The sequence below is a fragment of the Dendrobates tinctorius genome, unplaced genomic scaffold (genome assembly GCF_039654945.1).
Source record: "Dendrobates tinctorius isolate UK_male_01 unplaced genomic scaffold, ASM3965494v1 ptg000175l, whole genome shotgun sequence".
Taxonomy (NCBI): domain Eukaryota; kingdom Metazoa; phylum Chordata; class Amphibia; order Anura; family Dendrobatidae; genus Dendrobates; species Dendrobates tinctorius.
In genome coordinates, this window is record NW_027361842.1 from 1,632,131 (window position 1) to 1,649,237 (window position 17,107).

Consider the following 17,107-nt stretch of genomic DNA (forward strand, 5'->3'; position numbering starts at 1 on the left):
ATCAGCGTACTCAGGACAAATTGGACAACAACTTTTGGGGTCCAATTTCTCCTGGTACCCTTGGAAAAATAAAAAAATTGGGGACTAAAAGATCATGTTTGTGGAAAAAATACGATTTTTTTATTTTCACGCCCAGGCATTATAAACTTCTGTGAAGCACTGGGGGGTTCAAAGTGCTCACGACACATCTAGATAAGTTCCTTGGGGGGGTCTAGTTTCCAAAATGGTGTCATTTTTGGGGGGTTTCCACTGTTTTGGTACATCAGTGGCTTTCCAAACGCGACATGGTGTCCGATCTCAATTCCAGCCAAAAACGTCAAATGGCGCTGCTTCCCTTCCGAGCTCTGCCATGCGCCCAAATAGTCGTCTACACCCACATATGGGGTATCAGCGTACTCAGGACAAATTGTACAATAACTTTTAGGGTCCTGTTACCCTTGGAAAAATAAGAATTGAGGGTGAAAAGATCATTTTTGTGGAAAAAATATGATTTTTTTAATTGTACGGCTGTACGTTATAAACTTCTGTGAAGCCCTTGTGGGTTCAAAGTTCTCACCACACATCTAGATAAGTTCCTTGGGGGGGTCTAGTTTCCAAAATAGGGTCACTTGTGGGGGGTTTCCACTGTTTAGGTACACCAGGGGCTCTCCGAACGTGACATGGCGTCCGACCTGAATTCCAGCCAATTTTGCATTGAAAAAGTCAAACGGCGCTCCTTCCCTTCTGAGCTCTGCTATGCACCGAAACAGTGGTTCCCCCACATATCAGGTATCAGCGTACTCAGGAGAAATTGCACAATAACTTTTGCAGCCCAATTTCTCCTGTTACCCTTGGTAAAATAAAAAAAATTGAACCTGAAGTATTCTTTTTGTGAAAAAAAGTTAAATGTTCATTTTTTTTTTAAATATTCAAAAAATTCCTGTGAAGCACCTGAAGGGTTAATAAACTTCTTGAATGTGGTTTTGAGCACCTTAAGTGGTGCAGTTTTTAGAATGGTGGCACTTTTGGGTATTTTGTATCATATAGACCCCTCAAAGTGGCTTCAAATGTGATGTGGTCCGTAAAAATAAAATGGTGTTGCAAACATGAGAAATCGCTGGTCAACTTTTAACCCTTATAACTTCCTAACAAAAAAAAATTTTGATTCCAAAATTGTGCTGATGTAAAGTAAACATGTGGGAAATGTTACTTATTAAGTTTTTTGTGTGCCGTATCTTTGTGATTTAAGGGCATAAAAATTCAAAGTTGGAAAATTGCGAAATTTTCAAAAATTTTGCCAAATTTCCGTTTTTTTCACAAATAAACACAAGTTATTTGAATGAAATTTTACCACTAACATGAAGTACAATATGTCACGAGAAAACAATGTCAGAATCACCAGGATCCATAGAAGCGTTTCAGAGTTATTACCTAATAAAGGGACAGTGGTCAGAATTGTAAAAATTGGCCCGGTCATGAACGTGCAAACCACCCTTGGGGGTTAAGGGGTTAATGTCACCTCATAGCTGTATACTTAGCCTTTCCTGTTTTCAAAATGGGACCCACCCGCCCCCCCAAAAAAATCATGTAGGTTTCCCCTATATTTAATAATCAGCAAAGGCTACGCAGACAGCTGCAGGATATTAATACCTTAGTAATGGGCTATGGATATTGGCCCCATCCCAGAATAAAAAACATCAGCACTCAGCCATCCAGAAAAGGCACATCCATAAGATGCTCAAATTCTGGAGCTTAGCCTCGCTCTTTCCACTTGACCTGGTGCTTTGGAAGTGGGGTGATAGTATTGGGGCTGAGGTCACCTTTGTATTGTCAGGTGACATCAAGAACAGAGGTTAGTAATGGAGAGGAGTCTATAAAACGCCCCCAATACTAACCCCATAGTGCAGATTATAAAAAAAACACACCCAGAATAAAGTTATTTAATTGAAATAATGACAGACTCCTTTATTGAATCTAAATTAAACCATACTCCTGTCATCGCCCATTCCACTGAAGCCAACGTCTCCTGTAAATAAATTAAAATAAACAGCAATAAACCTCACCTGTCCAAAGTGAAGAGAAAATCCAAAATTTCCCACAGCGATCCTGATGACTTTCAGAGCAGTTATTGATGTGACTGCTCTCAAGGATAGCAGGCTCACACTGACACAGAGAACACAGTGAAAGTGATATGGTGGTTTATTATTTTTTCTCATTTCCAGGTGACAACGCCTAATCCCTGATGCCCATAAGTTGAGTATATGGTGTATTTTTTATTTTTGATCTTTTACAGGAGACAAATGGCTTCATGGATTTAGGTGTAAGGTGAGTATATACTATGTTTTTTTATTTTCATGTCAATCATTCAATCATTCCTTTATTTTAACTTTTTTTTTTTACTTTAAGCACAGGTGCCAGCTGATGACTATGCCCATCAGCCGCCACCTGCTCCCGCTGAAATCAGTGACAGCAGCTGTCAGCTGATGTGAGTAGTAGTCTCTCATCAGCCAATGCAGGTGGCCTGCAGTATGCTTTTTACCGCAGTCCCAGTGACATCTGCAGGGCCACACTGACAGCGTGACCCCGTAGCGCACTTACCAACGGTAACGATCTACCAGCGGTAATGTCACTGCCCATCAGAACTGCTGTACTGGCGTTTCTCGCGCTGTCACACAGATGACAGCGTGGGAAACACCTTAGGAAGTCTGTAAAAACGAAAGCAAAAACTCAGCAAATCTGCAAACATTTTATACCTGTGCTTTTGCTGCGTATTTGGCTGACTCAATTGAAGTCAATGGGTGAAAAATTTGGCAAAAACGCACAAAGAATTGACACTCTGCAAATTTAACCTCTTAGTGATCCCCAATATGTCTTTTTACTGACCTCACATATCAGATAATAGCATTACCCAACTGGTGAAAATGTTATTTAATTACTATTTTATGTGGTGTGACTGTATTGATCCATTTACCCCCAAGGGTGGTTTGCATGTTAATGACCAGGACAAATTTTTAAAATATGACTACTGTCCCTTTATGGAGGTAATAACTCTGGAACACTTCCATGGATCCCAGTGATTCTGACAAAGTTTTCTCGTGACATATTGTATGTTACACCGCTCCGCCATACTCACCCGGCCTCCGCTCCCACGCCGCAGCCTCTCTCCACCCGACGGCCGCGGCGGTCACCTGAGACAGACCCGCGACCGATGCCTTCCCTGCATGCTATGCGCATGCGCCATAGGCCGCGGCCGCGCCTCCTTCCTGCTTCTTATGCTCCGGCTGTGCCCTGACCCGGAAGCACATTTGGACCAATGGCTGACCAGACGGGGCCATATCAGGCCGCTTCCCCCTGAGGGAGGCGCCTGATCGTTGTGTTTCCTGACACTCTGGCCTCGCTCCATCGTGCACACTCTGCTCCTGCAGTTCCTGCCTCGGCTGCTCCTCACAGCAGCTTCTCAGTCCTGCTACCCGTGTTCCTGTCGTCCTACTCCAGTCCTGCCTTCACTGTTCCTGCCGTCCTACTCCAGTCCTGCCTTGTGTTCCTGCCGTCCCACTCCAGTCCTGCCTTCACTGTTCCTGCCGTCCTACTCCAGTCCTGCCTTGTGTTCCTGCCGTCCTACTCCAGTCCCGCCTTCAGTGTTCCTGCCGTCCTACTCCAGTCCTGTCTTCAGTGCTCCTGCCGTCCTACTCCAGTCTCAGTCTTACTCTGGTCCATCCTGAGCCGCCCCTCTCGGTACCGGCTACCGTGGTACTCGAACCCCTGGGCCTGCTCCTAACGGTCCCTGTATAGGGGTCGGTTCCACCTGGCAGCTCGCCCGGGGTCCCTCGGTGCCACGGTCCAGAGGGTCCACTCTCGGAGCTCCCGCTCCTGACCACCCACGCTAACAGTACGATCAGGCCATGGACTCCGCCGGTACTACGGCTGCTACCCAGAAAGAGTTGCTATTCCTACGGGAGAATCAGGGGCGCATTATGTCAATCATGAAGTCGATGGACACCCGTTTGTCGGCCTTACAGGTGGCCGATCCTGGAAATGCCACTCAGCTGGCCAGTCTCCAACAGGAGCTGGGTCAGCAGCAAGATACTCAAACCCACATTTTGTCCTACATGGCCTCCTTTGATAGTCGCTTGTCGGCCCTCCAGGCTGCCGCTGCAGTGCCGACTCCTCCCCCTGCGTCTGCTGCTCATCCGACGCCCCGCCTCGCCAAGCCGCCTCGTTTCACCGGGGATCCCAAGCTCTGTAGGGGGTTCTTAAATCAGTGTAGTCTCCACTTTGAATGGCTGCCGCAGCAATATCCCTCGGACCGGGCCAAAGTGGCCTTCATCATGTCCCATCTGGAGGGAGAGGCCCTTTCTTGGGTAAACCCGCTCTGGGAACGTGACGACCCGGTCGTTTCGAGTCTCCCGGTTTTCCTGGATACGTTTCGTAAGGTTTTCGATGAGCCGGGCCGGTTAGCCTCTCTCACTGAGTCACTCTTTAACTTACACCAGGGCTCTCTCACGGTCGGACAGTACGCTATTCGCTTTTGCACTATTTCCTCTGAGCTCTGCTGGAATAACGCAGCTTTGGTGGGGGCATTCTGGCGCGGTCTTTCTAGTAAAATAAAGGATGAGCTCGCTGGTCGAGATACCCCGTCCACCTTAGAGGACCTTATCTCGCTGGCTACCCGCATTGACCTGCGCTTCCTGGAGCGCGCTCGGGAGTCAGTGAGAGACAGGCGCTCCTCCAGGTCAGTTCCTCCTTTCACTCAGTCGGCCAGCTCACGTTCAGTCGGATCTTCTTCCCTCTCTTCGGGTGAGCCCATGCAGATAGATCATCTCAGGTTGGCCGAGTTACGTCAGAGAGAGAGACGGGCACAAGGTCTGTGCCTCTATTGCGGTCATTCGTCACACTATATCCGCACCTGTCCTAAGAGACAGGGAAACGACTCCACCTAGGTCAGGTAAGAGAGGCCTTCCTAGGTGATGATGATGATTCCTCTCAACCCCTTACGATTTCTGTGCTTTTGGTTTCAGGAGGGAGGCGTGGTTCCGAGGTGGCCTACGTGGATTCGGGCTCAGCGGGTAACTTCATTCGGCCGGAAGAGGTAGACAAATACCAAATTCCTGTAGTCACTCTATCTAACCCAATTCAGATTGCCACCGTGGATGGCAAACCGCTACAGGTGACCGTCACCTTGGTCACTGAAGAGGTGGAATTGCAAATCGGAGCCTTACATCGAGAGAAGATAGCCTTTTACGTTTTACCTAAGCTCTCTCACGCCATTCTACTCGGTCTTCCATGGTTAAGGACTCATCAGCCTGTTCTCGACTGGTCTTCTGGGGAGATACTCCGCTGGGGACACCCGTGCCAAGCTCGCTGTCTGACTCCTGTCCGCCTGGCGGCCGCTCCACGGTTACCTCCAGACCTCCCGGGTCTTCCTCCAGCTTACAGCTCCTACGCCGATGTTTTTGATAAGAAGGAAGCAGAGGTCCTCCCTCCACACCGGCCGTTTGACTGCCCAATTGAACTTGTTTCTGGTTCAACCCCCCCAAGGGGCAGAATCTACCCTCTGTCTCCCGTGGAGACCACCGCCATGTCCGAGTACGTCCGAGAGAACCTCGCCAAAGGCTTTATACGGAAATCCTCTTCGCCCGCGGGAGCCGGGTTCTTCTTCGTCAAAAAGAAGGACGGGACTCTACGGCCATGCATTGACTATAGGGGCTTGAATGAGATTACCATCAAGAACAGGTACCCTCTTCCACTCATTCCGGAACTGTTTGACCGTCTCAGAGGGGCTCGGGTCTTTACCAAGCTGGACCTCAGAGGAGCCTACAATCTGGTCCGTATCCGTGCAGGTGACGAGTGGAAGACCGCTTTCAACACTCGAGATGGCCATTACGAGTACCTGGTCATGCCCTTCGGTCTTTGCAATGCTCCTGCAGTCTTTCAAGAGTTCGTCAACGAGATCTTCCGGGATCTCTTGTACTCCTGTGTGGTCGTGTACTTAGACGACATCCTCGTCTTCTCGCCGGACCTCTCGTCCCACAGAAAGAGTGTCCGCCTGGTGCTTCAGCGTCTTCGGGAGAACTGTCTGTATGCAAAGATCGAGAAATGTCTCTTCGAACAGACCTCTCTGCCATTTCTGGGATACATTATCTCCGACGCTGGTCTAAGGATGGATCCCGAGAAGTTGTCTGCCATCCTCAAATGGCCTCGCCCCGTCGGATTAAAGGCGATACAACGATTCCTCGGGTTCGCCAACTATTACCGGCAATTTGTCTCCCACTTCTCCGCGATCACAAGACCCATTTCTGTGCTCACCCGTAAAGGGCCTACTTCCAAGGATTGGTCTCCTGAGGCAGAGGAGGCCTTTCTGTCCCTAAAACGGGCTTTCTCCACGGCTCCGGTCCTGCATCGCCCTGAGAGCGATCGACCTTTTGTACTCGAGGTGGACGCTTCCTCGACTGGTGCCGGGGCGGTGCTGTCCCAGAGAACCGCCTCCGGTCGCCTGCACCCTTGTGGCTTCTTCTCGAAGGCCTTTTCTCCATCCGAGTGTAACTACTCGATCGGTGACCGGGAACTTTTGGCCATCAAGTTGGCCTTGGAGGAATGGCGCCACCTCCTGGAAGGAGCTGTCCATCCTTTTGTCATCTTCTCGGACCACAAGAATCTGGCCTATCTCCAGTCTGCCCAGAGACTAAACCCTCGCCAGGCCAGATGGTCTTTATTTTTTGCCCGATTTGATTTCGAGCTCCGATTCCGTCCCGGCAACAAGAATTCCAAAGCCGACGCCCTGTCCAGGGTCTTCCAACCACACGAATCCACGGAGGAACCGTCACATATCATTGATCCCACTAGGATCATCACCGTGGCTCCAGTGAACTGGCTTACTCCTCCGCCTGGCAAGACGCTTGTGCCAGAGAATCTCAAGCAAAAGGTTCTTCTATGGGGGCACTCCTCCAAACTGGCCGGCCATGCCGGAACTAAGAAGACCCTTGATCTTATCAAACGTCACTACTGGTGGCCCTCACTTCGCCAAGATGTACTCGATTTTGTGGCTTCTTGTCCATCCTGTGCAAAGAACAAGGTACCACGGAGATCTCCGTCTGGCTTGTTGCTTCCGTTGCCTGTCCCTACGGTTCCTTGGGAGAACATCGCCATGGATTTCATCACCGACCTACCCTGCTCTGCGGGCTGCTCAGTCATTCTGGTGGTGGTGGATCGTTTTTCCAAGATGGCTCACTTCATCCCTCTGCCCGGTCTTCCCTCAGCGCCGGAGCTGGCCGAGATCTTCATTCATCAAGTCTTCAGGCTTCATGGACTACCTCGACGCATTGTGTCTGACCGAGGGGTTCAGTTTACCTCCAAGTTCTGGCGTTCGCTTTGTAAGCTTATGAACGTTTCTCTCGACTTCTCCTCGGCCTACCATCCACAGTCCAACGGACAAGTAGAGCGTACCAACCAGACGCTTACGGGATACTTACGCCACTTCTCTAACGCCCACCAGAACGATTGGGTCAGCTTACTCCCCTGGGCAGAGTTCGCTTATAACAACCATGCTGGTGAGTCTTCGGCCAAGTCTCCGTTTTTCATTGTTTTTGGCAGACATCCTGGTGTTCCTCTTCCGATAACCCCTGCCTCTGAGGTACCCGCGGCCAATGCCTTGTCCTCGGAATTTTCTAAGATTTGGGCTGAGACCAACACATCACTCAAGAGATCCGCTGATCAGATGAAGAACTATGCAGACAAAAAGAGGTTGGATTCTCCTCCGTATCGTGTTGGCGACAAGGTCTGGCTCTCCTCCAAATTCGTCCGACTAAAACTGCCCTCCTACAAGTTGGGTCCACGCTACATCGGTCCGTTTGAAATTCTGGGACGTATTAACGAAGTTGCCTACAAATTGAGGTTGCCTGCTTCGCTCCGGATCCCGAACACCTTTCACGTCTCTCTCCTGAAGCCTGTGGTGCTGAATCGTTTCCATTCCTCGCTTGATCTTGGTCCTCAGCCGGTGGGTGCCGACAACGTTTTTGAAGTGCAGGACATCCTCGCTGTGAAAAGGGTTAGAGGTAGGACTTTCTTTCTCGTTGATTGGAAGGGCTTTGGTCCTGAGGAAAGATCCTGGGAGCCTCAGGAGAATATTAATGCTCCCCGTATCCTCAAGAGGTTTCTTGTTAATCTCCGGGGGGGGCGGCTTAGGGGAGGGGGTACTGTTACACCGCTCCGCCATACTCACCCGGCCTCCGCTCCCACGCCGCAGCCTCTCTCCACCCGACGGCCGCGGCGGTCACCTGAGACAGACCCGCGACCGATGCCTTCCCTGCATGCTATGCGCATGCGCCATAGGCCGCGGCCGCGCCTCCTTCCTGCTTCTTATGCTCCGGCTGTGCCCTGACCCGGAAGCACATTTGGACCAATGGCTGACCAGACGGGGCCATATCAGGCCGCTTCCCCCTGAGGGAGGCGCCTGATCGTTGTGTTTCCTGACACTCTGGCCTCGCTCCATCGTGCACACTCTGCTCCTGCAGTTCCTGCCTCGGCTGCTCCTCACAGCAGCTTCTCAGTCCTGCTACCCGTGTTCCTGTCGTCCTACTCCAGTCCTGCCTTCACTGTTCCTGCCGTCCTACTCCAGTCCTGCCTTGTGTTCCTGCCGTCCCACTCCAGTCCTGCCTTCACTGTTCCTGCCGTCCTACTCCAGTCCTGCCTTGTGTTCCTGCCGTCCTACTCCAGTCCCGCCTTCAGTGTTCCTGCCGTCCTACTCCAGTCCCGCCTTCAGTGTTCCTGCCGTCCTACTCCAGTCCTGTCTTCAGTGCTCCTGCCGTCCTACTCCAGTCTCAGTCTTACTCTGGTCCATCCTGAGCCGCCCCTCTCGGTACCGGCTACCATGGTACTCGAACCCCTGGGCCTGCTCCTAACGGTCCCTGTATAGGGGTCGGTTCCACCTGGCAGCTCGCCCGGGGTCCCTCGGTGCCACGGTCCAGAGGGTCCACTCTCGGAGCTCCCGCTCCTGACCACCCACGCTAACATTGTACTTCATGATAGCAGTACAGTTTCTTTGATATGACTTGCGTTTACTTGTGAAAAAAATGGAAATTTGGCAAAAATTTTCAAAATTTCGCAATTTTCCAACTTTGAATTTTCATGCCCTTAAACCACACACATATTTCACACAAAATACTTAATAAGTAACATTTCCCACATGTCTACTTTACATCGGCACAATTTTTGAACCAAAATTTTATTTTGCTAGGAAGTTATAAGGGTTAAAATTTAAACAGGGATTTCTCATTTTTACAAGACCATTTTTTCTTTAGGGACCACATCACATTTGAAGTGACTTTGAGGGGTCTATATAATAGAGAATACCCAAAAGTAACACCATTCTAAAAACTGCACCCATCAAGGTGCTTAAAACCACATTCAAGAAGTTTATTAACCATTCTGGTGCTTCACAGGAATTTTTGGAATGTTTAAAAAAAATGAACGTTTAACTTTTTTCACAAAAAAATTACTTCAGATCCAATTTTTTTTTATTTTCTCAAGGGTAACAGGAGAAATTGGACCCCAAAAGTTGTTGTCCAATTTGTCCTGAGTACTCTGATACCCCATATGTGGGAGAAAACTACTACTACTTTTGGCACACGTCGGGGCTCGGAAGGGAAGTAGTGACGTTTTGGAATGCAGACTTTGATGGAATAGTCTGCGGGCGTCATGTCGCGTTTGGAGAGCCCCTGATGTGCGTAAACAGTGGAAATCCCCCACAAGTGACCCCATTTTGGAAACTAGACCCCCCAAGATACTTATCTAGATGTGCCTTAACAGTGGCAATGCCCAACAAGTGCCCCCTTTTTGGAACTAATCTACTGTTTCCTGGTATGTGAATTTTATAAGTGACCCCGGATCTCACCGCAGCTCAGCCCATCTGGGAACAGAACCCTGTGACCGGATGTAACTGCGGTGACTTCAGTGAGATCCGGGATCTCACCGGATTTCACCACAGCTCAGCCAGGCTGGGAAGGGAGCCCAGTGCCCAGAGGTAACCTCTATGACGTCACCCCCGGTTACTGACACTGCATTCCCAGCAGCTCATTCACCAGTGGTTCTCAGCATAGACGGTCGCATCTTGGTACCGTGCAAGTTGAAAACTAATGTTTTTATGTTTGGCTGCTGTCAAACGCTAAAAGACGCTTTTTATTGCAAAAGATAGTTTTTGCATCACCACATTTTGAGAGCTATAATTTTTCCATATTTTGGCCCACAGAGTCATGTGAGATCTTGTATTTTGCGGGACGAGCTGACATTTTTATTGGTACCATTTTCAGGCACATGACATTTTTTGATCGCTTTCTGTTCCAATTTTTCGGAGACAGAATGAGCAAAGACCTGCAATTCATGAAGTTCTTTTTGGGGGTTTAATACCTTTCTGTGTGTGGTAAAATTGATAGTACGATTACAGTGATACCTCATTTATATACCGTAATTTTTTTATGTTTTGGCACTTTTATACAGTAAAACTGTTTTATACAAAAAAAATATTGTTTTTGCACCACTTTATTCTGAGAGCTATAACTTTTTTCTTTTTCCGCTGATGGAGCTGTTTGGTGGCTTTTTTTTGCGGGACAAGATGACATTTTCAACAGTACCAGGTTTATTTATATCCATCTTTTTGATCGCGCATTATTCCACTTTTTGCTTTGCGGTATGATGGTAAAGCATTGTTTTTTGCCTTTTTTTATGGTGTTCACTAAAGGAGTTAACTAAAGGGACAGTTTAATAGGTCGGATCGTTACGGACGCTGCAATACCAAATATGTGTACTTTTATTGTTTTTTTTCAATCAAATATTTATTTAGAAATAGAATACATATTGATTTTTTTATTATTATTTTTTTATATTTTTACAATTATTGAAAAAAAAAAATTTTTCACTTTTTCCTAACTTTTTTTTACTTAGTCCCACTATGGGACAATCATTTTTTGCAGGCTGATCACTTCTATGCTATGCAGATGAAGCAGCATCTGCACGCCATATAAGCTGACAGCACTGCACTGTCAGAGAGAGAGACTTGATGATCATGCACTGCGCATGATCAGCAAGTTTACTTAGCTCTGGTGACCCGGATGTCGTCATGATGACATCTGGCTCACTATGACAATGATCGGGACCAGGCCCGGATTGGTAATATAACCACTTGGGCATTTTCCCGCTGGGCCTCTGTCATGTGGGCCGCGGGCGGCAGCGCCCGATCATCTGGCTGCTTGCCAGCTGATGCAACGACTGGCCTGGCTGTTGCTCCTGCCGCCGGCCCTCTGCGGGCACGGCGGTTATAGTTTCCAACACTCCCGCACTGCAGGGAGATAAGCTGCCCCCATCGCCCCGTCGCCCCCCCGACGCACCCCATCCTCGCCGTAGCATGAGACCTCCCCCCGCAGCCACTCACAGCGTTGCTTGCCTGCTCTCTTCTCTATTCACAGGACCTGTGATGAGGTCACAGGAGAGGAGGAGTCAGGGGTCACATGATCAGGAGCCTTTGTCCAGACCCCTGATCATGTGACCCCTGACTCTGCCCCTCCAGTGACCTCATCACAGGTCCTGTGCGCTCAGCCTTGCCTCTTGGTGTCTGCAAGACTCTGCTGTGCTGTTGTCATGGTGCTGGATGAGGTAAGTATGTGTGGGGTCAGGAGGGGTTTACAGGGTAGATGTAGCAGAGCTGTGTGTGTATGAGGTGCACGGAGTGGAGCCATGTGTGTACGAGGTGTACAGAGCAGAGTCATGTGTGTACGAGGTGTACGGAGCCGTGTGTGTACGGAGTGGAGTCGTGTGTGTACGAAGTGTATGGAGAGGAGCCGTGTGTGTATGAGGTGTACAGAGCAGAGCCACGTGTACGAGTTGTACGGAGCGGAGCCGCACGTGTATGAGGTGTATGGAGCGGAGCCGCGCGAGTACGTGGTGTACGGAGTGGAGCCGTGTGTGTACGAGGTGTACGGAGGGAAGCCACGTGTACGATGTGTACGGAGCGGAGCCGCCCGTGTACGAGGTGTATGGAGCAGAGCCGTGTGCGTACTTGGTGTACGGAGCGGAACCGCATGTGTATGGGGTATACGGAGCGGAGCCGTGTGGGTACTTGGTGTACGGAGCGGAGCCGCGTGTGTTTGGGGTATACGGAGCGGAGCCGTGTGTGTACGGAGTGGAGCCATATGTGTACGGGATGTAAGGAGCGGAGCCAAGTTTGTACGAAGCATACAAAATGGGTTTTTCCCACGGACACAGGAGTACATGGCGGAGCCCCGAGGAGCATTTTAAAACTCACACATGACGTTCCACCTGAAGTGATGTGCTGGAAGCTAACCAGAAATGAGATAATTTCTTGATTGTGACGGAACCAGGAATGCTTCAGATCCATCACCGTATCCTCCTCCGACAGCGCAGACAGCAGGATCGCCTTGGAATTGGGGATGCCGGACATGTGAGTGGATCATGATATGTCCTTCATCGGGAGGCTCAGGTGGGCACTACAATGGGAGCCGGGCTGCTATAGTATCTTTATAGAATCTTTCTTTATTTCTTGCTCTCTTTTTCTTTCTTTCTTTCTGTGTTCTTTCTTTCTCATTCTCTGTTCTGTCTTTTTCCTCATTTTCTTTCTCTCTCTCTGTTCTTTCTCTCTCTAATCTTTCTTTTTTCTCTCTCTCTCTGTTCTTTCTTTCCCCTCTCTTTCTTTTTCTTTCCTCTCTGTCTTTCTCTCTGTTCTTTCTTTCCTTCTTTCTTTCTCTCTCTGTTCTTTCTTTCTCTCGCTCTCCTTTCTTCCTCTCTCTTTTTTCTTTCTCTCTGTTTTCTCTCTTCCTTAGTGCCAGTCAGTGTGCCCACAATGCCAGCCACTGTGCCCTCAGTACCAGTCAGTGTGATCAGCAGTGCTAAATGGGTGCGATTTGGCGTGGACATGGGTGTGACTAGTTGCAAAATGGGTGTGGCACGCGCCACAGTCTTTATCCCTCTTTCCCTTCTTTAAAAGTTGGGAGGTATGATAGGGGCAGCTATGACCAGGGGGTCTGGTTGCAAAATGGATAGCAGTTCTGCTAGGAATTCTGTCACCGTACATACAAAAGGGGACAGAGCTTTGGGAGGAGTACTGTACCTAAAAGCAATAAATAGGACTGAGCTGAAATACTGGGCACAGCTCTGACTACAAGTTATATAGTCATGTTAATCTCCTCTCACTTCTTGTAACCTACAAGTGCACAAAGATATTATATAGTCACCATGTGACTAGTGGGCCTGTGTAACTTTAAATGCCAGGGCTGAATTTTAGTCCCAGTTCGGCCCTGATCGGGACCCCGCGTCACGCCGCGGGGTCTCCGCTCCAAAGGCAGAGGGGCTGTCAGCACCTGTGCCGGCTCCTGGATGCTGCGATCTTGTTAGATCGCAGCATTTTGGGGCTTAATGGGCCAGGAGTGGTCTGTGACCGCTTCTGGCACCTAATGCCGGGTGCCAGCTGTCAGAATCCATGAGCGCGGCCGATCGCTTAGATGTACTATTCAAATTGTGCCAGGTCACATGAACGGAATAGTACGTCTGATGTCAGAAAGTGGTTAAAGGGATATTCATTCAAAATTTTAAAAATGCTAATTTTTAGAAATTTTTGACAAATTTCTGATATTTTTAGAAATAAATGCAGAAAATATCGACATAAATTTACCATTAACATAAAGTACAATGTGTCACGAAAAACAACCTGAAAATCAATTAGATCTATTGAAGCAAGCATTTTAGCGTTATTGGCGAAATTTGACCCAGTCACTAAGGGGTTAAAAGCAGCACAAATCCGGAAAGGAAAATGACTGATCATGTGCACAGCACTTCAGGATTTTCATTGACTTTGCTGGCATAAGGATTCCCTAGCGTTTTGGGGCCAATTGATGTGGAAAAAAAACCACAAAAACCCATCAAATACGCACAATTACAATGTTTCAATTACTGATGCACCATTTGAAGCCAAGATTCCTGTGTATGTAAGTCCTGTCAGCATCAAATCAAAAGGTAAAGCGCACAACTGGGAAAATGAAAAATAAAGTAAATGCTTCTCCTCTCTAATGGCATCATCTGGTTTTAAAGCTCGGTAAACGTCCTGTAACATCTGGACAGTGGTAGAGTTGCTAATACCAATGTTTTCGGAAAAGGAAAGAACATATCCAATTGTCAACTTATATATGCCACTTGAGGAGGAATGCTGCCACAATTTTGGCATACCTTGTGCCAAAAAAAAAAGCATATCAATGTCTTCACTAAATTTATTTTATATAATGTATGCGTCTTGTCAGGGAAGGCCTCACAGAGAAGGAGTGTATTCTATTGTGCAAAACTGTGAACCAAAAATTAACCAAAATTTTGTAACACATTTGTGGCACAAAAAAAAACAAACTAAAAAGTGGTGTACATTTAGACAAGACAATGTAAAAATACGCCAGATTTATGAATGGCCATATGTCAAAAATCAAAAAAATCCACCCAATACTAAGACAACAAGTCTTAGTTCTAAGTAAAATGTTCCATCATGGTTAGGTCATGGGGAATACAAATATGAACTACGCTGATCATAAAAAAAAGGGAACACTTAAACAACAGAATATAACTCCAAGTAAATCTAACTTCTGTGAAATGAAACTGTCCACTTAGGAAGCAACACTGATTGACAATCAATTTCACATGCTGTTGTGCAAATGGATTAGACAACAGATGGAAATTATTGGCAATTATCAAGACACCCTCAATAAAGGAGTGGTTCTGCAAGTGGGGACCACAGACCACATCTCAGTACCAATGCTTTCTGGCTGATGTTTTGGTCACTTTTGAAGGTAGGTTGTGCTTTCACACTTGTGGTAGCATGAGACGGAGTCTACAACCCACACAAGTGGCTCAGGTAGTGCAGCTCATCCAGGATGGCACATCAGTGTGAGCTGTGGCAAGGTTAGCTATGACTGTCAGCGTAGTGTCCAGAGGCTGGAGGCGCTACCAGGAGACAGGCCAGTACACCAGGAGACATGGAGGGGGCTGTAGGAGGGTAACAAACCAGCAGCAGGACCGCTACCTCTGCCTTTGTGCAAGGAGGAACATGAGGAGCACTGCCAGAGCCCTGCAAAATGACCTCCAGCAGGCCACAAATGTACATGTGTCTGCACAGATAGATACCGACTCCATGAGGATGGTCTGAGGGCCCGACGTCCACAGATGGGGGTTGTGCTCACAGCCTAACACCGTGCAGGACGCTTGGCATTTGCCACAGAACACCAGGATTGGCAAATTTGCCACTGGCGCCCTGTGCTCTTCACAGATGAAAGCAGGTTCACACTGAGCACGTGACAGACGTGGCAAAATCTGGAGACGCGGTGAAGGGCAATCTGCTGCCTGCAACATCCTTCAGCATGACCAGTTTGATAGTGGGTCAGTAATGGTGTGGGGTGGCATTTCTTTGGAGGGCCGCACAGCCCTCCATGTGCTCACCCGAGATAGCCTGACTGCCAATAGGTACCGAGATGAGATCCTCAGACCCCTTGTGAGACCATGAGACCATATGCTGTGTGGTTGGCCCTGGGTTCCTCCTAATGCAGGACAATGCCAGACCTCATGTGGCTGGAGTGTGTCAGCAGTTCCTGCAAGATGAAGGCATTGAGGCTATGGACTGGCCCGCCCGTTCCCCAGACCTGAATCCAATTGAGCACATCTGGGACATCATGTCTCGCTCCATCCACCAACGTCATGTTGCACCACAGACTGTCCAGGAGTTTGTGGATGCTTTAGTCCAGATCTGGGAGGAGATCCCTCAGGAGACCAACCGCCGCCTCACCAGGAGCATGCCCAGGCGTTGTACAGTAGGGAGGTCATGCAGGCACATGGAGGCCACACACAATACTAAGCATATTTTCCTTGTCATGAGGCATTTCCATTGAAGTTGGATCAGCCTGTAATTTGATTTTCCTCTTTGATTTTGAGTATCATTCCAAATCCAAATCCAGACCTCCATGGGATATTCATTTTGATTTACATTGATAATTGTTATGTTTTATTGTTCTGAACACATTCCACTATGCAATGAATAAAAATTTGCAACTGGAATATTTCATTCAGAGATATCTAGGATGTGGTATTTTAGTGTTCCCTTTTATTTTTTTGAGCAGTGTATATTAGTTCATATTAGATAAGTGAAAAAGCTAACAAGATCTCTGTAATGCAGCTAAACTTCTGCTGCACCCACTAATGCCCAAACGTGAAGTCTAAATTGAAGGGCAAAGGAAAAATGTCATACTACATAACAAAGAATCGTAAAAATGAAAAGTTTCAGACTATGCTTAATGATGAATACATGATTGCCATGGATTTCTCCTTTAAAAATGTATTTTCCAACTAATCAGTACTTACTAATCTCATTAAGTAGGCTGCTTTTTCCTGCATTGGTAGCTCCAGTGAGGACAACTTGGACTCCATCTCTCAACCTTTCTCCTCGCCGGTTGTCACCAAGATGCTCCTCCAGTTCTTTCTGTAGCTTTTCAACCACTTCATCAACTGACATTTTAATAAAATAAGAAAAAACTGTAGATGTCTTGACAGATTTTTTATTTCAACAAAATTAGTTAATAAACAAAAACATACTAATGAAATATTATGCACAACCCATTATCATTGAATTAAAAAGAAAAAACATACTAGTGAAATATTATGTTCAACCCAATCTCAGTAAAGGGAAAGTCTGTCTTCATTCTATACAGATTTTACCTCAAAATTGAGAGTTTTGATAAAGACCGATCAATTCTGTCAGAGAAAGAGACAGATTTCTCTGATAGGATATATTAAGTTGCTTATTTTCACATGTAGTATTGATTTATGAACTAAAAATTAAAACAATGGTTACGCTTTAAGTTTGGAATTCCCCTTAAAATGCAGCATATGCCTAGCATCTAGTCTGTCTCAGAGCTTCATGCCCTAAGGCAGGGATTCACAACCTGTAGCTTGCAAGCCACATATGGCTCGCGGCACGTTAGTGCAGTGTAAAGCAGACAGCTAAGAGCAGGACGAAGTGCAGGAGGAGAAGGAGCCATAATAGGTTAAGGCTGCCTCCTCCTCCTGGCTGGTGACATCATCCCCCTCAGCATGAGCC

The 17,107-nt window shown here is 47.6% G+C and overlaps 1 protein-coding gene across 3 annotated transcripts in view; it reads right to left on the reverse strand.

Moving 5' to 3' along the window:
* The window catches only part of GTPBP3 (GTP binding protein 3, mitochondrial), a 217,860-nt gene that overhangs the window by 46,859 nt on the left and 153,894 nt on the right, over positions 1-17,107 (reverse strand). For all 3 annotated transcript variants that reach the window (XM_073551331.1, XM_073551332.1, XM_073551330.1), the window contains one exon: positions 16,372-16,515. In XM_073551331.1, coding sequence (XP_073407432.1) covers positions 16,372-16,515 — 144 coding nt within the window. The remainder of the gene's footprint in view (positions 1-16,371; positions 16,516-17,107) is intronic.